The sequence below is a fragment of the Nilaparvata lugens genome, chromosome 1 (genome assembly GCF_014356525.2).
Source record: "Nilaparvata lugens isolate BPH chromosome 1, ASM1435652v1, whole genome shotgun sequence".
In the NCBI taxonomy this organism is placed as follows: Eukaryota; Metazoa; Arthropoda; class Insecta; order Hemiptera; family Delphacidae; genus Nilaparvata; species Nilaparvata lugens.
The window spans coordinates 38,359,525-38,382,547 of NC_052504.1; the positions used below are offsets into that span (position 1 = coordinate 38,359,525).

The window sequence follows — 23,023 nt, forward strand, 5'->3', positions numbered from 1 at the left end:
CGTTATTATAATCTCATCCGGCCAAAATTGTAATAATCTTATGTCATGAAAATTGTTTGATTTTGCTTTTTTGCTTATATTATTTTCTGATATTCGAATATTTTATATTGTTGTTTATATTTCCTCTCTATATGTATGTTTTCTCTGCTATTATTCCTGAAATATTGGTGCTGTACTGTTGGAAGTTGAATAAACAGATATGGCAAATAAATGAATAAATAAATAAATCGACAATTTTCGACAGTAATATCGGCTTGCGATATCAAAAAGTCGGCTTTGAACATAACCGACCTATGCCTTCTTTTGCTATCTTTCCTTTATTATGGATCTACTGATCTACTCACATTTTTACTATTAGTTCATAAGCAGTAGCCTATGCTATATCCTATACTATTAAACGAGCAATTTCTGTTTATATGTTTAGATGTGCAGATGTTTATATGTTTGTATTTCACCGGATCTCGAAATCGGCTCTAACGATTCTCACGAAATTCAGAACATAGTAGGTTTATAACATAAAGATTCGATTGCACTAGGTCTCATCCCTGGAAAAACTTTCTGAAGGACATTAAAAGGATAATATTCATCTTTGGAAGAACAGATTTCGTCGTCTGTCGATAACAGAAGATGTGTGTGCCTGTGTGGGAGATCAGCTGCTGTGTAATCATTCAAACAGCTTACCGTATCTCGCGAGAAATATTATCTAGAAATTTTAATAGACTATCAAAATAATCTGCTTTGTTGACATGACATGGTTTATCACTCTAAATTATAGTATATCATAATATTCAAAGTTAATCATTATTTTACAGTTTTAAGTGTTTAGTGAGTGTTATTTTGTTATTCAATTTGGTTTGTAAACAATCTAAATTAGAACTTTTCTGTTTTTAAATATTTTGACTGAAAATTGGACCTGAATTAAAGTGTATGAAACATAACCTACTTTTTGGACCATTTATAGTGTATAAATCAAAATTCGGGGAAAAACAGTTTTGGGCTGTGCCTGTTTCTCCTTCCCCATTCATTTCGAAGAATTGTGTTCTGTTTATCAATAAATAAATGAATAACGAGCAAAGCTCGGTGCCCCGATATTTTAAATAATAACTGCTATATAATGTGAACAAGAGTTGAATCTGATGAACTTTCGATATTCATTCACATTTATTATCGATCAGAGTGTAGCATTATGAACAATAATTTTGCTACCGTACACATAAACCAGAAAATCTATGAATTCAAATATCGATTGTCAATTTTCCTTGTGAAATATTGTCCGTTTTATTGAGTTTACTGAGTAAAATCAAATCAAACTTATTTGGTCACTGTCGCATATTGAATTTTAATTACATCACTCCATTACAGATCTAATATGTAGGCCTATAATGTTCATATTGAATTTTTCACAGACTGGTACATTGGCAGGAAACTTATCGATAAAGCATCAACACAGAGATTTCCCTTCAGATGTTTTTCTAATCTTTGAAACTGTTGGTGCTCGGCTCAATATTGGTAAGTGCAAATATTTATATCCTTGATTAGGCTGAGTATTTTGATATTGATATGTTACAGTGCGTATATTTTATCTTCAGTTATATATTATTTATAATAGTTATATTCTATGGTTATATATTTTATCTACTATACTCGTACTTTAACAAGCATTTCATCATCATCATATATGTATGATGCTGTGCCTCCTATTTCAAAATAAGAATGTTTGATATATATATATAATTATATATATATATATATATATATATATATATATATATATATTTAATTTTAATTTTAATTACATCACTCCATTACAGATCTAATATGTAGGCCTATGATGTTCATATTGAATTTTTCACAGATTGGTACATTGGCAGGAAACTTATCGATAAATAAGTGTAATCTTTGCACTTTTAATTTATCATTAAAAGTATCCTTGTAATGAGGAAATGAGGTAATTAGCTTCCAACATCTGAAGTAAAATTACAAAACAGTCTAAATGATAAACCTCATATTTCAAAATAAGAATGTTTGATATATATATATTATATATATATAACGTAATATAACGTATATATTCAAACGTAAGAAAGTTTGTAATATGAATTAAAACAGGAGACACGATATATATATATATATATATATATATATATTATATATATATATATATATATATATCTATATATATATATATATATATATATAGAAGACACTTTAAAGTTTGTAATATGAATTAAAACAGAAGACACGATATAAATAGATTGAAAACACTTAAAAACTTACATTAGAAATGGGGGAAATTTTCGGAGACTGTGTCTCCTTTCTCAACCGAGAAGACTATATCGTGTCTCCTGTTTTAATTTATATAAATATATTATATATATATATATATTATATATATATATATATATATATATATATATATATATATATATTATATATATACAGGGTGTCCCAGATAAGGTGTAAACCCCGGCTACCATAGATTCTGCATGCAATTTGCAACAAAAAATTCTCAGTAAAATTTTCTCCTATCGACCTTCGTTTTCGAGATATATAGATTTTTCGATATTTTTCAAGTAGGCATACTTCCAGTCATTAAATCGTCAATATCTCAAGAACCATTGGTCTTGAGTCAATTTTAAGGACATTGTTGGAAAGAGGACAAAATTTCACATTGATTTGAGGTATAAAACATGCCAAAGTCGATCATTTAGTAATATTTTTTAGCGGTCAAAGTTGAAAAAGAGTGATTTTTGAAGTTTTTTTTGAAAACTTCAGACACATTTTTCTCGATTTTTTTTCCAGGGTACGAAATAATTTTCATAGCGCAAAAACATCCTCTTTTGATTATCTTTCGAATGAGACCAAATACAGGTGTCTAGCTCAAATCCTCGAATCAGAATTTCAGTTTAAATTCGATTTTTTTTATTTAAAACGAGACTTATCTTGTTTGAGTGTGAATAATTGTCTACAATTTGATAGCTTTGTGTCGAGTGATTGAGGGCGTAAAAATATTTTTTCTATAGGAAATCTGGCTGAGAAATTCAATGAAACTGGTTAGAAATTCGAAGAACACTTTTTTCTTGATTTTTTTTTCACGGTAACAATATTTTTCCAATAATGAAAAAACTTTGCCATTATTAATGAACAGATTGATTTTTCCTTCTCACTCAATTGAATCTCAATGGTATGAATTTAAAACAACAAAAATATGTCCTTAGGGTGCTCTTCTTAAAAATTTTCATTTTTTAACACTCTAGTTTTGAAATTTTCCGGGAAAATTTATACTCATTCGATAGTTTATAAAATGGCAAAGTTTTTTCATTATTGGGAAAATATTGTTACCGTGAAAAAAAATCAAGAAAAAAAGAGTTTGAAAAGTTTAGATTTTAACTCGACTTTGAACTTTTTTCAACTTGTATCTCAATAACAATTGCAGATACGAATTTCTAACCAGTTTCATTGAATTTCTCAGCCAGATTTCCTATAGAAAAAATATTTTTACGCCCTCAATCACTCGACACAAAGCTATCAAATTGTAGACAATTATTCACACTCAAACAAGATAAGTCTCGTTTTAAATAAAAAAAATCGAATTTAAACTGAAATTCTGATTCGAGGATTTGAGCTAGACACCTGTATTTGGTCTCATTCGAAAGATAATCAAAAGAGGATGTTTTTGCGCTATGAAAATTATTTCGTACCCTGGAAAAAAAAATCGAGAAAAATGTGTCTGAAGTTTTCAAAAAAACTTCAAAAATCACTCTTTTTCAACTTTGACCGCTAAAAAATATTACTAAGTGATCGACTTTGGCATGTTTTATACCTCAAATCAATGTGAAATTTTGTCCTCTTTCCAACAATGTCCTTAAAATTGACTCAAGACTAATGGTTCTTGAGATATTTGACTGATTATTGATTGTCGGAAGGGAGACGGCGGTTTGGAAATGCAGCTGCATACATTCTTCTTGCTTCGGTCGCATTCGGTTGCTATCGGTGTACTCCAGCGAACTAAATTCCATTACAATAATTGAATATTTGTGAAGAAGCAACGTAAGAAAATATTGAAACTGGAAATTTAAGATAGAAATAAGACCTACGAAACGTGAGACTAAGAAATAGGAAGCACTACATCTGGTTCTTCACTTTTAATGAAACAACAATACTTTCACAAGACAAACATTATCATCTGAAAACCATTGTAAAATCATCTGTTTGCCCATATGGAGCCATACCGAGTTTCAAAGCTTCATCTTAAATACATCTGGAATTAAAAAATTAATATTGATCTTTAAATGGTGAAAAGTGGTCATGCATGCAGTACGATAATAAGTGTAATCTTTGCACTTTTAATTTATCATTAAAAGTATCCTTGTAATGAGGAAATGAGGTAATTAGCTTCCAACATCTGAAGTAAAATTACAAAACAGTCTAAATGATAAACCTCATATTTCAAAATAAGAATGTTTGATATATATATATTATATATATATAACGTAATATAACGTATATATTCAAACGTAAGAAAGTTTGTAATATGAATTAAAACAGGAGACACGATATATATATATATATATATATATATATTATATATATATATATATATATATATATATATATATATATATATATATATATATATAGAAGACACTTTAAAGTTTGTAATATGAATTAAAACAGAAGACACGATATAAATAGATTGAAAACACTTAAAAACTTACATTAGAAATGGGGGGAAATTTTCGGAGACTGTGTCTCCTTTCTCAACCGAGAAAGTGCAGTCTTCTCGGTTGAGAAAGGAGACACAGTCTCCGAAAATTTCCCCCCATTTCTAATGTAAGTTTTTTAGTGTTTTCAATCTATTCATATCGTGTCTCCTGTTTTAATTTATATAAATATATTTATATATATATGAGATTCAAATAAGAATGTTTGAAAGTGCAGTCTTCTCGGTTGAGAAAGGAGACACAGTCTCCGAAAATTTCCCCCCATTTCTAATGTAAGTTTTTAAGTGTTTTCAATCTATTCATATCGTGTCTCCTGTTTTAATTTATATATATATATATATAATATATATATATATATATCTAAATGATAAACCTCCTATATATATAGGAGATTTATCATTTAGACTGTTTTGTAATTCTAATTCAGATGTTGGAAGCTAAAGATTACCTCATTATAAGGATATTTTTAATGATAAATTATGGACGGTTGAAATCAGGCAGCGCCAACTCGATAGATCAATATTTTTCAATAACCAAAATTTCATTTTATAGAACTTGTATTGCTACGGTAATTTATAATGTAGCCAAAGGAGAGAAAACTCTATATATTTACTAGGACTTGGATCTATTCTCTGAATGATACTCTTTGTATGTATTACTTTATTTGAGGAATAATTTACTCGTTGGTATTGCAGCTGACACCATGGGCTTGGAAAGAACGTTACCAATCGAAGAGTTTTTGAAAAATGATATGAACAAGAAAGTTATAAAGAGCATTGCACTCCAACCACTCAGCAGTTCTTGGTATACTTTCAAGACATACAAGGTGAGTGATCAGCTCTATTCCTTCGAAAGAGCAGCACGAAGTTCTCATAACTGTACTTGCTTCTTCAAAAATGGAAACAGCGAATTTTGTTCAAAGTAGAATGAATAATATTTGTTCTCCAATATGCACGAATATTTCCATTATTCTGAAATTCATAATGATTAGTGGCAATGGCTATGTTTCCTCGTTTATGTTGAAAATTATAACTTGAAAACTTACATAAAAAGTAAACTAGATAATATTTCAATGTCATTTTGTGTCATATTCTATCTATTATGGAATTTTTTTCAATATCTAATGTCATTCAATAGGTCTACTTGACAACATTCTTTATCTCTATCAAAGGATAGTTCATTATTGTCATAATATGACATAATATATTTTTATTATAAAATTCCTTGGACAATACTGTAAATAGACTATTATGACGGAACTGATTTTGAGAATTACAATACCGATATCTTTATTAAACACAACTAGTTAAATAATTTATTAATATTTCCGACTAATAATAATCTCTCAAATGCATGTACAATAATTTTCCAACGATGTAGCTTAACTTGTGATTAAAGAATGAAAAATTATGTTTTTGCAGATCATGCCTAGGGCACAAAACGCTCATGCCTATGTTAATGCCGGATTCCTCTTCAAGTTGGATAAGAACGATAAGTTCAAAGTCTTAGAGAAACCTAGGATTGTTTTTGGTGGAATAAATCCAAATTTCGTGAGTATCGTGCAGTGGAAATAACTTTACATGAAAAGTAATGTGAGATTTTCTCTCACTAGAGAAACCTATTCTATACAAATTGAACTTTAGTTTCAATTCACATTATTCTATTTACAACTTGTTGCTTGTTTGAGTTTTTTCTGAAAAATAACTTTTCTTTAAATACAGTATAATGCTTAGTATTTGCATGTGATGATTCAAATAACGAACTTCATACTAATAATTATATCCACCTACGGTACTGGTATCGTTAATCATGCACTGAAAATTACCTTCCTAAAGGCCATTCCACACAGCACGTGGTGTGCGTGGCTGGACGCACGCCATGCTAGCCACATGCCAATTCACACCGCCACAACTGTTGCGATGCTATACCGGCCACGTTTCCCGTCAGTATGCAGAAAGATGTCAACTCCGACGGTCCCGTGGTGTGAATCTGGATTTTCTTGTGGCTTACCTTGGTTTGATGACTCGAGCAGCAGCAGTAGTAGTGATACTGAGCTGGTTTTATTGTATTCGGTGACAGCACGGGACCAGTGAGTACATCCAATCAATAAAAAAAGGAACACCTATGGCGAATTCCATCATTTAATGCGCGACCTTGAGGCTGACAATGATAGTATACATTCTATACGATAGTATACGTCTAGTTGATATGCCATATTTTTTTTATCTCTTTTCTGATATCACTTGAAAATGGCATAAATGTCCGAAACATGTTGTGATAAAATATTTCAAAAAAAGGGTACTGAGTTTTTATTTTCTTTACATTTATATACGTCTAGTATACGTTCTGCGCATGCTCGGACCAAAACGTGGCCGGACACGTTTGAAAAGATCGCTCAGAGAGCGAACGGTAGCCACGCGTGGCTAGTATAGCAAGCGTTGCCCGCGTGGCCGTGGCTGCTATGTGAATTGCTTCATTTGATTAGCTGGGAAGCGATGTTTTGAATAGTAGCTAGCGTGCGTCCAGCCACGCACGCCACGTGCTGTGTGGAATGGCCTTTACATTAATGAATTATAATCATTGAACAATATTCGGATATTGCATGTAATTTATAATTAGAAGTTGATTAATGAGAAGTTAAAGTTGACGAACGAGTTTAAGAACGAATTATATATTTTAATGAACTGGAATTATCATATACGAAATGTGAGTAGGTTGTGAGTAGGTCGATATGCTATATATAGTATTTTTCAAGAAATGATTCAAATATATTTTTTATATTAAAGAGATCACTACGAGAGCAAAAAAAACTTTGAAATCATTAGTATAGAATAACCATTTATAATAATTTTATGGAGTTTCATAAAATCTAAAAATTGAGAATCACAGAACACGCCAATAAATGGAGAGATTACATCACATAATTTGAATGAGAAATCAATATTAACAAAAAATCTTTATAACTAATGTTTCAATTTAAGGTTCATGCAGAGCTCACTGAGGCTTTTCTTGAGGGAAAATACCTTTCTGATTCCAAAGTAATGGCAGAAGCACTAAAAACGTTGGATGGTGAATTGAAACCCAATCATGTTCTTCCTGATGCAACACCTGAATACAGAAAAGGTCTAGCTGTTTCTCTGTTATACAAGGTAAATAATGAATAAAAAATATGTTTTATTAACTGATGCTGATAAACCTTATTGTTGCAGCAGTTGGTAGGCCATGTCTTGAGCATTATTAGCCTATACTTCTTAGTTGATAAATTGTTGCTTTTATAGTATAAATTACTTATGAGTTGAGAAAATCTAGTTATTAATTAAATTCAAATCAATAAATTTTATGAATGAGTCATTTTAAAAAATAAGCAAACAAGCAACCTCATTGCTTCTTGGAGTGAGGAAAATTGTGCATTGAGAAAATTTCCATTAAACTTTGAATTCCATAATTATAGCTCTGAACTGGATTATCTACATTATTTATGAACAATTATTGTAACTGCATTGCTGGGAACTTAGAAAATAATACTTAACTTATATATTATTTATATGATCAGTTCAAAACTTCAAAAATGGTCATCGTTTTCTTCCCTATAAGCATTAATCTGATAAACTCCAGCTTAAGAAAAATAAGCAGGACAAAATCTTCATTACTTTTAAAAGTGCTTGATATTTGATGATTTTTCAAATTAGTAAACTTTTCTCAATAGTAGTAGATTCCATTATTGAAACAATAATTTCGATTGAATACTCTCGAGCATATTTCTAGTCATTAGAGGATTGAGGAATATGTTTTTTTCTGAATTATGATGTTCCATTTTGAATGTGAAGTCAAGTTAATAGGTAGTTACATTTATAAAAATCCATGCAGTTACAATGTTGTATGGAATATTTTGAGTCTCACACATAACAACAGTATTTGCAATTACCGTGTCATAACTATTCAAAAAAAGATATCCTGCACAGGCAAACTTCCTATAAGAATAATATTTTGCTCTTTTAGTTTATTCTCAGCGTGTTAGGCCTACCAGATGGAGTGTCACCAAACATGAAAACTGGAGGTGCCAGTATGAGTCGACCTGTTTCTACTGCCAGTCAGTCTTTTCAAACTGACAAGTCACTGTGGCCTCTCAACCAACCAATCAACAAACTTGAAGCTTTCGCTCAATGCTCAGGTACGTAGGCCTATATAATAGATCCCCCTTAAAGGAGTTTCATGTTGGTTGGTACCTTGAATTAAACTGGAAATCCTGACTTCTGAAACTAAGAGTAACACAACGAAGGAAGTGAACTTCATTTCTTTCAATGGAAAGGTTTTCATGAATGATAAAAGGTTTCTATATAGAATTTAGAGAGAGCAAATAAATGGCGAAAAATGCACATCGTCGATATCACAAACCGTTTCAAAGTTATTCACATTCAAATAGTTATTTGTATATCTAGAGTGAAAAATGCTACTTTTTCTCCCTGAAGGGAAAGATTGATGCCCGAGGCGAAGCCGAGGGCAGCAATTTCCCTGAGGGAGAAAAAGCATTTTTCACTTGTGATATACACAATATTTTTCCTCCACCTACATTTTTATAAAAACTGCAAATAAAATAACTTTTAAAAACTTACGTGACCTGTAATAAAACAATGTGTTACAACATAACCTAAAAAGCTACAGTTGGCTTGTTGTAAACACAGTTCACCGCCGACAGTGCTATGCGCTATCTGTCGGCAAAAGTTGTAACAACAATGGCCGACACAACTACAACGAAGTTCCTGTTTCAAATTTGATTAGTTAATGAGGAATATTCGTTGGCTGGTATTTTGAATAACACGGAATATGAAAAAAAACTTATACATTTTTATAGTATACTGCATTTATAGTATACATTTTTATAGTACCTATAGAAAAGAACTATAATTCATTATTGAATGATGAGAATTCATAAATGATGATTATTTAATTATGATTTAGATAAACATTATTCTTGTTTTGGATTTCTAGATTAGGATTTTATCATAAATGTAGGGTAGCCATTGAAATGATTCTTATCTAAATCTAACCACAGTCATTGTTACCAACTTAATTTTTGTTTTCGTGCACTAATCCTCCATATAACCCACCAACTATTTTGTGTTGCCATGTTGCAAATCTGGAGTAATACTTTGCACACTAGAGCGGGAAAGTGATTCTTTGCGTTCTGTAACCAGTGCAGGAATGACCACTTTTCAAGGTATCTGTAGGAAAAATAATATGAATCATACAAAAATGAAATGAATTAATTATCAAATTAAAATTCTGACAGATCATACTTTTCTTTGAAAATGATATTTAGATATGTATTATACCCAGGTACAAAAAAGGTACATTGTTCTAGAATATATTGGTAGGGAGTTCGGAAGCACTCTGTAAAGTAGGTGATAAGCGACTCAAGTAACATACCTAATATTGCTATATATATAGCCTATAGTTATTATACTTGTTCGTCCCGGAACTTCTGCATTTCACTAATAATTTATAATAATATTATTGACGTCTTACATCTTGAATTGAGATTCGTGAAAACAAAGGCCTAGGTACCGTACCTCATGTTCAATATGAAGCAATAATTTTTTGAAGAAGGAGTCTTTTCATATTATTTAGAACTCATGGAATTCAGTGATCATGTTATTAACATATAGTCTTGTTGCTGTAAATCCATCATAGCCTAAATATATCGCCAGCTTCCACCACTCATGATTTATTCTTTTTTAAACAATATGAAATTTTTCATCATAAATATCAAAATTAGGGAGAGATTAGGGAACATTTTTGGGTTTATCCTGTTGATTCTCTCCCAATCATTGACTTGATGTTGTCATTGTAGAAATGAATAAATACCCACATAAATGAATAATTGTGCAACATTGCAGGGGAAGCACAGTACGTTAATGATATACCGAGTCACCCAGGCGAGTTGCATGCTGCAGTGGTGATTGCCAAACAAGCAACTGCCAAATCATTCATATTGAATCCTGAAAAAGCACTTGTGAGTATAATGTGTTCAATATCTCCAAACAATATGAAAATTTTGTTATTAGTCTAGTCACTATATACATTGGTGCTTGCTATATATATTGTAGTTCTGGTTTTTAATACATTGTTTTGATGCATGAGAGAAGTCCAGAACCAAAATTTTTGCTTGCAGAATTTCATTGTGCATTACAGAGTGCTTGTACAAAAACCTAGTACCTATAATCGGTTCATTTTTCAGTTTTCAGCTATTTCTGCCAAATCCAATCATCGGACAGAAAAATTCGCTCCTGCCTTTTTCTTAGACTAGCAGGTAACCCGTGCTTCGCAAAGGGGTCTGATTGCAAACTTAACAAACTGAAAACTTGACGTAATGAAATCTTGAAGAATTGAAAATAGGCCTATATAACCATCCTCGATAAATTAAGAATCTATTTGCAAAATTTCAAGTTAATCAGTCCAGTAGTTCTGACGTGTTGATGTGTCATTCGTGAATTCCCTATTCCCTCTCTATCTTAATGAGTACTGAGTTACAATTTTTTCAAAAACTAGCAGTGTAATTTCAAGGAAAAATCAAAGTTGATGAATTTCAGTTTTCTAATCAACAATTACCGTATATCTTCAAATTTCCACAATTCAAATGTATTATACGAAATCCCTCTGAGTGTAATATTGTGCTTCACAACCTGAGACCAGGTGGAGCGCTCTCATTTAGATCTTTAGGTACACCTGCTAACAATGCTTCTTGTATTTTGAAAACACCTTATTTCTAGCTTTAATCATCATCACCAACTTTATTGTCCTCAGATTGAGATTTGGCACAATCATATAAGTTGTGAATCACCCGCTAGTTGCACTTCATTTAGTGGAGGAGGCGGGAATAAGATACACTCATTTTTGAAAAATTGTAATCATTGAAGATAGGAAGATATGAAGAGCTTCCAATAGTTTCATTTTATTCAGAATTTTATAATCCAAAGAAAATGCAGGAACCATTTTTCTGTCCAATGACTGGATTTGGTGGTAATAGCTGAAAACTAGAAAATAAACCGAAAATACGAGGTTTTTGGACCACTCGTATCACAAGGAAATTTAGCAAGCAAAAATTGGTACCGGACTCATCTTATGTATTAAAAACCAGAACTATGTAATTCTTAGTTATAAGAAAAATTGGTGTGCTTGCAATTCATATTGTATAACTGAGAATTATGTAGCTCTGGTTATTTTATATTGTTTGGACACATTAGTGATTAGTAGAATATTGGGGACCGAGGTTCGCTCTGGAGTACAAACGCATGAAAAATTCATTACGAAAGAAGAAATTATAATAATATTTATAGTTCATACAGAAATGTTCTACTTATTCACAGTGAATTGAGATTAATTCCCTAAGGAATGCAAAAATTTCCCTCACAAATAAAGGCCCGGTTGCACAAAAGCCAGTTAAATTTTAATCCTGAATAATTTCACGTAAATCAAATCAGAGAAGACCATTTTAAAAAGATGGTTCAACTAGAATTAGCAGGATTAAAATTTAACCAGCTTTTTTGCAACCTGAGTACATGATTGAATGATTACAAAAGTTCAACAGCTGAGTCATAATTTTGACACTGTCCCACACACATGAACTCGCTCACTCACTTCTATCATCAACAGACGACAAAATAATTAATATCAGCTGTTTTTCCAAGGATGAATAATAATTATCCTTTTAATGTTCTTCAGCGAGTTTTCCCAGAGATGAGACCTAGTGCAATCGAATTCTTATATTATAAACCTACTATGTTCTGAATTTTGTGAGAATCGTTAGAGCCGTTTTCAAGATCCGGTGAAATACAAACATATAAACATCTAAACATAATATAAACATATAAACAGAAATTGCTCATTCAATATAGTACAGGATAGCCCAGGCAATAATCTGTCTCTCTGTCTATTTATATTTTCCATATTTACAAGTAGTAGCCTATTGGTTTAAGTAAGCTGTTATTTCCTTATTGTGTAGTACTGTATTGTAAAATGAGGTAGGGTTCTCAAGACCATCAAAAAAAATCGTAAAAGTTCTCTCTGACCAGGCATAATAGCTATTCAAGTCACGTGACCGGAAAATTGCTGTTTGCAGGGCTGTGCATGATAGAATTTCAAGCAAGACCTGCAAAAGACATTATTCTAATTAGATTATTGGTTACACATCCAGAATAAAATATTTTACGACGAGTTTTCAGTAAGTGAAAAAGTGTTTTATGAGCAGTTGTAGAAAAATATAATGATGTCTCTTTTCCATTTTGTATGTTTATCATAAATGAAACAGTTTGGAAACATAGCCAGATAGCCTATTCTTACTTGAAAAAGGCATTCAATCTCTATCGCTCGTCAAGAAGACCGTGTAGTATCAGCATGGGAGAAAATAATTTTTCAGACACAGTAGATTGCACCTACCTCAGTCCTTGTTCTCCCCCATTTGCTCTTCTTGGATCGAAACCCATTGTTTAAAGTCATCCAGAGTTGGGATTAGCCAATTTTCTCAGTTTCATTTCAAATCATTCTCCCATTTGATTTAGACATTTGAATGTTGAAGTCGAGGAATAAAATTTTCAAGAATCTTCAAAAGATTTATGCGATTTATTTGCAGTGTTCCAGATACTTTTATCAACACTTTATTGTTAGGATAATGCATGGGAGGAAAGGTTATATTGTTGAACATTATATTTTTCAGAGAATGGATGGTGTGGTCTCATTTTTCACAGCCAAGGATATTCCTGGTAGAAATGATTGTATGTCCCGGATCATGTTTCCAACATTCGTGAATGAAGAGGTGAGTCACAATAAAATTCTGGAAGTAACTTATATTTAGAGATAGCATATCCTAGAAGAAGCGTAGGCCTATTATGCTTCCTTCATGGTTCCGTTATTTTAAGGTTTACTCTTGAAGAGACCAGAGACGTTGTTATATTATAATGGATTCACCCTTGTCATCTTTAATCTGAATATGATAATTTACTGGAGTTGGGAATGTGATGTTATTTCAGTACCGGGTATAGCATGTATTACTTTTTGGCCCAATAAATGCATGGTAATGATAAATCATATATGTTATGAATCTTCATTCAATAGGTACAGTATATATTATAATGCATTAAATAGACTTGATGATAACGTTTAACCTTTTCTATTGCAACTATGTGGGTTTTGGGTGTGAACGAATGGAAAACAGAGAACGAATTTATACATGTGAAGGCTGAAGTAGCCTATTCTACACATACCAGTAGAAAAACTAGGTACCCATATGAAGGTGACTAAACATTTTTGAAAACGTTTATACTAGTGTATTGGCATACTTTCAAATTTTCCAAACTGGTTTGAAAGTTTTCACCTGTTACCCAAAGTAAAGCTATCGGTTTCTACAATTAATATCCTGATAGAAATTATGAATGGGTTTACTGTTTTTGTATAAAAACTCCAGTCCAGAGTAAATCAAATTATAATATTATGATTTCTTCTAGTCATTTGAAAATTTCAGATTACATCAGAACAACAAATCACACACAGATTGAACATTGTTAAAATTACAAATATGTCAGGTATAATCTTCTAATATAAGATCAAAGGTTTTCTCAAAACATGAAACTAAGATTTTAGTTGGAGACTAACAGATATAAAACTTACAAACTAACTGTACTTATCTTTTGCGTACAAGTCTTGATGTAGGCATATGGCTTTGCATTTTATACAAAAATATATTACACAAAATAAGAAAGGAACAAAATGTATACTTCACAGATGATTTACAACATCAATAAATTTTATAAGAGAGCTCAAGTATCCATTAGAGTATTTTAACTTTAAATATAGAGAAAACTTCAAGAGAACAAATTATACAAAAGTGCTAAGCCATCCGCCATTTGTGAGAGAAGAACCTACAGAGTACAGAGCAAAGCCACACCTCAAACACATCATATCATTGCCAACCCTAAAAAATCCCAAATTATAAAGTTACAATTATTTCATTTTAATATTCTCTATAAACTTCACTTTTAATATGTTTCAAATTTTATTTAACCTTAATCCTGTTTATAATTATTTATTAATTTAGAAAGAGAAATTTATTAAATATATCCAACATCATTAAACAGCTGATAAAATAAGTGTTACATACACTTTTCGATTATTTAGATATTGATATTGATTATCGACTTTTATCGATTTTGAATATCGAGTCGGAGATTCGATTTTTTATGGAGAAAAAGGTAACATCACAGTATATATATATATATAATATATATATATATATATATTATATATATATATATATATATATATATATATATATTAATTTATTTATTTATTTATTGGAATTGAGAATTCTCGTTCGAAAAGCTCAGACGAAGACTTCAAAATTGCAAAAGAAACAATAAAAATTATCATGAATAGCATTTTCCTCATTTCAATCGATTTGAGATCTATACTCTTCCCCTTACCCCTGACGAATCATCTTGCGTTTCAAATAATAAATCATGAAAATATAATTTCCAATATTATTTGATAAAATACAGTTTATATAGTTCATGATAATTGTTTGAATTTCTCCAGATTTTAGCTTCCGAGAAAATATTACATGCTGGACAGGCTCTTGGTGTGATTGTAGCGAAATCGAGAGCAATAGCTCTTAAGGCAGCTGAACAAGTAGAAGTCGTTTACAAAGATGTAGCTCCTCCAGTTCTTGATTTTATTGAAGTCATCAAATCACAAGACAACAAACGAATTGCAGAGAAAGACAAAATCGAGAGGAAAACAAAGAAAGGTGAGATGCTTTGATAATTTTGAAGTACCTAATAAATTTATTTTTTTTAGCATGTACCTTCACCGTACATATTATATTGATATTTTTTTCATATGTAATTTATTATAACACAATATAATTTAGACAATTCAATCTTTTTTTTTTTAAATCAAAAATTGAAATGGCTACGATTCATTCACTCACTCATTCATATAATCAGCAGAACTTAAAATCTACTGGACCAAATATGTTCAAATTTGGCATTTATGTTCAGTTGGCCTTCCAGAGGCGCACTAAGAACAGATTTGAGAAAAATTTCAGATACGTCCAAAATCTGTGTTTTTCCAGCGTTTTACTGCGTTTTCACAGCTTTTTCAGGCTTTTCAATATTCAATTTACAAAAACTGTTCACATTAGGTACACATGCTCAGCTGAGGTCTAAAAAATGTGATATTAAAGGAGTTTCGAAATAGCTCCAGTGGTTGTCAGAAAAGTTTTAAACTTGGTATGAGAGTGATTCCAAGGATAGAATATATATAGGCCTATACTTTATTTATTTATTATTTTTCACAAAAAAACACAGTTCGATGGAGAAAAACTAAGGATACATTGCAATATTTCTCCCCAAAATTCAATTACCTATAACTTAAAATACTATCTTTGGAGTGGCTCAACTAAAATGTAGGAATGTTGTATTGAGACTGCTTGGATATAATTGGGAAAACCAAATATAATAAGCGTTTTTCCGCGTTTTATGCGTTCTCCTGCTTTTTTTAGAACAAATGAACAGAAAACATTCAGATGTGTTACAGAGGTTCAGCTAGAGGGAGTCTAGAGAGATTGTGTAGATAGGTTATCAAGATTCTGCCAAAGGGTTTTCAGGAACAACTGAACTTGAAAGTCTCAATTCGATAGGTCTACACATGTTCTGTTCGGGTAATAAAAATTGCTGTGATAATAATTCTTTTTTACAATTTTTCAAGGGAAAAGAGTTCCCTTCCACAGTTTTTCAATGTATTCTTTGAATTTTCGAGTAGATTTGAACGTGAAAAAGTGAAATATGTTTTTTTCAAGTTTTGTAGGTACATTATTTGTTTCAAAGAACAGGGCTAAAAGAAAATAATTCTTATATTGTAATAACTTCTTCAGAAATGATTCTCATAATACAGATTTTTTCCAACTCCAAGCTATAGGCTAAGATTATTAGTATATGCTAATATCAATTTTCAAGAACTATTTGATAGTATATCTGTACAGAAACGTACAGAAGCTCAGCTAGGGTCTAAACGTTTTTTGTAGAGAGGGCTTCAAAAGTTTTTCAGTGATATGAACAAAATCGGCGTATTCCAGAATTTTTCTGCGTTGTCTTTTCAGTCAACTGGAATGATCCTGAGAGTCTCTATTTGACTATTTGATGGGAGGAAGCAAACTCAAATTAAGAATCCAGACAAGCGAATAAATTATCTATAATGCTATATCTATAATGATCTAAAATGATCTATAATGCTATAAATGATCTTTAATAATGCGAGCCTGCTGGCTAGTATGTATAACCGTATAGAGTTTCTTAACTGGAAAATTTTATTATGAAACTATTTGGAAGTATCAAGGATAATGTACCGGTAAGTAGTATTTGATAAAGTAAGTGATTCTGTTATTCCAACAAAAATATAATTTTCTCAACCTTTTCCCACTCAGATGGGGTCGGTGTTTCGTGTCAGTCGCTTCCAGGAGTCTCGGTCATGATTCAATGATTTATTTCAGCCAAAAAAATACATCAAGTACATTAGGCTAGGTCAATTTACAGATAAGTCATGTTATTACAATAACAAAAATATATTATCAACTTAAATTATTATCAACCTAAATTATTATCACAGAATGTACTAAACTTATTCTTTAGGAATATAATACATGCAAAATAAGTCAATAATCAATCCTCAGAGATGAAATTAGTACAGCCTAAAAATGTAATGTGGTTAACTTTCAAATATAACAAATAAAATAATTACTATACAGATGAGCTGGCAATCATCGAATTGAGGTTGGCCTCCCTGAATTCATTAATAGAATAGAAGGGATTGGAGATCAACCATGACTTCAGCCTTCTATTGAAAGTGACAAGAGGCAGGCCTCTTATTTCGTTAGGTAGCGTATTAAAAAACATAATACCAGATGAGGGAAAGCTTCTACTTGTTCGCTCCAATCTGACTCTTAACTGGCATATATTCTGGTTTCTCCTTGTTACATGACCATGAATTTCATTAGCTAAAGTGAATGAATCTAGATTTTTCTCCACAAACGTCAAGCACTCATATATATAGAGATTGAAGACTGTCATCACTTTCAACCGGATGAACAGTGGCTTACAATGATCAATCCTTCCAGCCCTCACCACAACCCTAACCGCTCGCTTCTGCAGCAACAGGACCCTATCCACACTGGTCGCATGTCCCCATAGGATTGTTCCATAGGCTATATGGCTCTGAAAAAAGGCAAAGTACGCCTGACGCACAAAAGTGTCAGGCACACAATCCACAAGCCTCCTCAACAAGAACACAACCCTACTGAGCCTGATGGATAATTGATCTATATGAGTCTCCCACGTCAACTTACTGTCCAGGGAGAACCCTAACAGTTTCACAGTATCTGTAGTGGAATTCTGGGGATTGAGACTAAAAACTAGCTCCTGAGTCTTATCATTATTCAGGGCAAGTCTATTTCCACTAAACCACTGGGAAGCACTATCATACAGCTCTCTGACAACCAACTTGGCAGACTCGATACTATCATGCTCAGCAAAAAGAGACGTATCATCAGCAAACAGAAGAACGCCACCATTCACTGAGTAATAAAGGTCATTCATTGAAATAAGAAAGAGCAAAGGCCCCAATACCGACCCTTTTGTGGAACTCCGTAGTGTAAAGGAGCAGAGCCTGACAATTCTCCATTCTAGTCCACAACCTGGGACCTATTAGATAAGATTTCATCAAATTAATAGCACTGACTCCTAGACCATACCTCTCTAGCTTTTTCAACAATAGATTATGTGAAACACAGTCAAAGGCACGTGTCAAGTCACACATCAGAAGTGAGGATGATTTTTTACTTTCAAAAGCATCTTGGATTGATTGTATAAGAGTATGAACGGCCAACACAGTGGACTTTCCCTTCCTAAAGCCGAACTGAGCAGGAACCAGCAGATTATTGTTCTCGAAATACTCATAAAGCTGGACACATAATACTGTTTCATAAATTTTGGCAAATACTGGAATAATGGAAATGAAATAATGGAATAATGGAATTACATACATTGTCTACAGCACCTTTTTTGTGGACAGGGACCGTTCGTGAAACCTTGAGCTCATTGGGGAAGACACTCTGATCTATACACTTATCAATTAGACAAGCAAGTATTGGGTACAGAGGAAATGATCTGTTTCAGAAAAGCAACACTCATACCATATATATCTTTTGCCTTTGAGGTACTAAACCCATTCATGATGGGCTTCTCGTTTGGTGTTAGTCCCTTTCCTACAAGATTGAAACAATTTTCTTGTCATATATAAACTGATATTTATAATAATATTATTAGAAAAACGTAACTTCTCTGGTAAGTTATCTTCAACATTTTTGTTGGGATCACTAATTTTCAAGTTGTCTCTACATTCGATGCAATTCTTTTCCAGATGATGTGAAACACAAGGTTTCTGGAACATTCGAAATCGGTGCACAATACCATTACACAATGGAGACTCAAACTTGCCTCTGTATTCCATTGGAAGATGGAATGGACGTCTATCCATCAACGCAATGGCCATCGATGATCCAGTGGACAGTCGCCGATGTGCTCAATGTGCAACAAAATACGTATGAAGCTATATTTAATACAAAATACCATTCAATAAGATCGATTCAGAAGCGAATATCCATAGAAAAGTTTAAGAAAAAGGTGTATTGCTATGCATCATTTGAAATCATTGGCCAATATCTTCCAATGGTGACCCACATTTCCACGCTAATTTTATAGTTTTAATCTCTATCAAGTTCACATCTACTTGGCTTCTTGATTCTTAGATTGGTGTAAAAAATGATCTTTTTATCATAGTTTATTTATTATTTATATACAGAATGATTTCTGCAGAAAATTTCTACTTGAATTATAGGTACCTCTTGCTAATTGATCTTCATTCTTAAAGTTAGAATATTCATATCATCCTGTTTACTTGTTATCTCTTGAACTTCGTGCGTTATTATTTTTGAGCAATAGGTTTTCCCCTCTACTTGAAATAATTGCTAAAATAAGTATAGCCAGTACAGCCCATGTCTTTTGAATTTCTTCAATTTATTAACTCAAAACTTCCTTGTGTTATCTTGTTGTATACCTTATTTGAGCATTATTTAATCATCTTCAATTCTCATATTATTATATTTTTAAATTAATAAATTTATATTTCATTTGAATAAATTTGTTGAAATAATTATATAAGAATCAATTCATAAATAGCAATAATAATAGGCCTACGCCTATTTCCATCCTCGGTAAATTCAGAATTTTTATACAAGATTTCAAGTAAATCAGTTAAGTACCTAGTTCAAACGTGATGATGCATCATTCATTTATTTCCTATACTTTGTAGCCTACATGTTTAAGATGAAGCTTTTCTATATTATGTTATAGATAATTCCTACAGTGAACCCTCTAATATTCACAACACAAAAACTCAAAAATTCAACAGTTATTATAGTTTTCTGATTCATGTTGTCCTGTAAGTTAGAGGCTACTATATTATTGATATGTTTGTGTCACCAGGATCAATGTGAAAGTTAAACGATTGGGTGGTGCTTATGGCTCTAAAATCAGCAGGAACAATCAGATTTCTGCTCTCTGCGCTCTGTGTGCCCACTTACTACAGCGTCCTGTCCGTTTAAATTTGAGTTTGGAAACCAACATGCAAATGATGGGAAAACGATTTCCCTGCTATATCAATTATGAGGTAGGCAACAGCGACGAAATGATAGAATAATTCAAATTTTTGAAAGATATAATGTTAGTATTCTATGTTTTAAGATTGTTAAGGAATACTGCTCTTATTTATAAAAAATATTATCCATACATTTTCTCAATATTTCTAAAAACTGATTCAATGTTCTATATCTTACATGTCTGTTGCGCACTCATTTTCTATTGCCATATAATAACATCGTCATGATCAGCATGTTTTACCATCGTATCCAATTTACAACCTACACATAGCCTACGGTATCTCATACTACGGTATCAACATACAACTCTTAAACAGAGGATGTAATTTAAGCCAAATGATTTGGCCGTAGTTTCTAACATGAAAGGTGTTGATCGAATAACACAGTCTCTATTGAAAGTTGCTTCACTGATATGAACTACTACTGGATAGGCTATCTGCTGGAACTGTAGAGTTATTTGAATGTTATAGCAACAAGCAATACACATTTTTCCATGACTTTGGAGTTGTGCACTTTGTGGTCAGTTTGTTTCCCTATTGAAAACTTTTTACTGATGATGTTTCTCAAGTATTTCGATTCAGATACTATTAATTAAGGTTCTAAGATGGGACAAATTATTGGGAAACAGTTTTTACTTTCCTTGCCCTATTACCATAGGTAAGGAAAGTATTGCTTTCCGAAAAAAATTAAGGTACCCCAATTTCTAAATTTCTATACGTTTCAAGGTCCCCTGAGTCCAAAAAAGTGGTTTTTGGGTATATATATATATATTATATATATATATATTATATATATATATATACCCAAAAACCACTTTTTTGGACTCAGGGGACCTTGAAACGTATAGAAATTTAGAAATTGGGGTACCTTAATTTTTTTCGGAAAGCAATACTTTCCTTACCTATGGTAATAGGTATATATATATATATATATATATATATATATATATATATATATATATATATATATATATATATATATATATATATATATATATATATATGTGTGTGTGTGTGTGGTGTGTGTGTGTGTGTGGTGTGTGTGTGTGTGTGTGTGTGTGTGTGTGTGTGTGTGTATGAGTGTATGTGCGTCTGTGTACACGATATCTCATCTCCCAATTATCGGAATGACTTGGAACTTAAGGTCCTTACAATATAAGGATCCGACACGAACAATTTCGATCAAATGCAATTCAAGATGGCGGCTGAAATGGCAAAAACAGGGTTTTTCGCGATTTTCTCAAAACGGCTCCAACGATTTCGATTAAATTTATACCAAAATTGATAAGCTCTATCAACTGCCACAAGTCTCAAATCTGTAAAAATTCCAGGAGCTCCGCCCCATCTATGCAAAGTTCGATTTTAGATTCCCAATTATCAGGCTTAAGATAAAATTTAAACAAAAAATTTTGAGTGGAAAAGATTAAGAATGAACATCTCTACAATTAATGTTCAGTAACATTTTCACCTAAAATTGAAAATAAGCACGAAATTCCAGAAAATGTTATTATTTCAATTGCAAACTGTTGGCAACTGTTGATTCTATTAAATGATTCACTATGAAGAGATAGCAGACCTCGTATGTCTCCAGCGTTATTGTCCTGTCACCAGCTGGCTCAGATCTTTGTTTATAAGTAGACTTGAGATGCGCTTGCACACTAGCGTCAGGTGATCAATTATCATAACGGCAAGGGAAGTTATGTGAGTGCGCCACACCAGATTTTTTCATATTATTCACTTTTTGGGATATGAGCGCCTAAAGATGAAATATTATGGAGTGATCTATTCCCAATTTCATTGGTAGCAAATATTTATATTCTCTAAGATATTTTCTATCTCATATGACATAATTTCATTTGCTTTCTTAAAATATAAATTCTAGGCAAATTTATTTGATTTCGATTTTGAAAAAATAATCCGACAGCCCCGACTTGTGATATTTTGAGCTATTTTTGAAACTGCAATGAATTTTTGAAGAACTGATGAACCTAAATAGGAATCAATAATACGTGAAGCCTATGCCATGAGATGAAGTTTCAAACTTTATAGGCGTTCATATACTGTATCAAACAGTAAAATTTTCTTCTTCAGAAATTTGTTCCATTCTGGTAACTCGATAGTATTAAAAATCAAAATACTTCAGGAATCAAATTCTCAACAGTAAAAATCTTCCAGGAACGTGGTGCACAGTCTTCAAGTACCTAGATATGATTTATAACTACTGTGGGAGAGAAAATTTAATTAAAGGGAGTATGGTTGATAATCATATATTTTCCAATTGATTTTGAGCACTTTTGAATGAAATTAAGTGTGTTTCTGAATAACCAAAATCACAAAATATATTCAGAGGAATTTCACAGTGTCTGAAATGATCCTACAATAATAATTATAGTGTCTCTAATACAGTTGAGCATGCAATTCCCCTTCTGTAACTTGATATCTTCATGTATACATTTGATAATATTTTTTTCTTGCCTTTCATCTAAATTCATTGTAGTATTGCAATTTGTAGTGATTTAGTTATATTCTACATAATT

At 31.9% G+C, this 23,023-nt stretch overlaps 1 protein-coding gene across 4 annotated transcripts in view; it reads left to right on the plus strand.

The window, feature by feature from the left end:
• LOC111060901 (xanthine dehydrogenase) overlaps nt 1-23,023 on the plus strand; it is a 49,727-nt gene that overhangs the window by 16,009 nt on the left and 10,695 nt on the right. For all 4 annotated transcript variants that reach the window (XR_005571853.1, XM_039433046.1, XM_039433060.1 and 1 more), the window contains exons 8-17: nt 1,407-1,509; nt 5,420-5,550; nt 6,146-6,274; nt 7,706-7,873; nt 8,724-8,895; nt 10,622-10,737; nt 13,438-13,536; nt 15,312-15,522; nt 19,191-19,371; nt 20,315-20,498. Coding sequence is in view for 3 of the 4 variants with exons in the window: in XM_039433046.1 (XP_039288980.1) it covers nt 1,407-1,509; nt 5,420-5,550; nt 6,146-6,274; nt 7,706-7,873; nt 8,724-8,895; nt 10,622-10,737; nt 13,438-13,536; nt 15,312-15,522; nt 19,191-19,371; nt 20,315-20,498 (1,494 nt within the window). In the remaining variant the exon portion in view is untranslated. The remainder of the gene's footprint in view (nt 1-1,406; nt 1,510-5,419; nt 5,551-6,145; nt 6,275-7,705; nt 7,874-8,723; nt 8,896-10,621; nt 10,738-13,437; nt 13,537-15,311; nt 15,523-19,190; nt 19,372-20,314; nt 20,499-23,023) is intronic.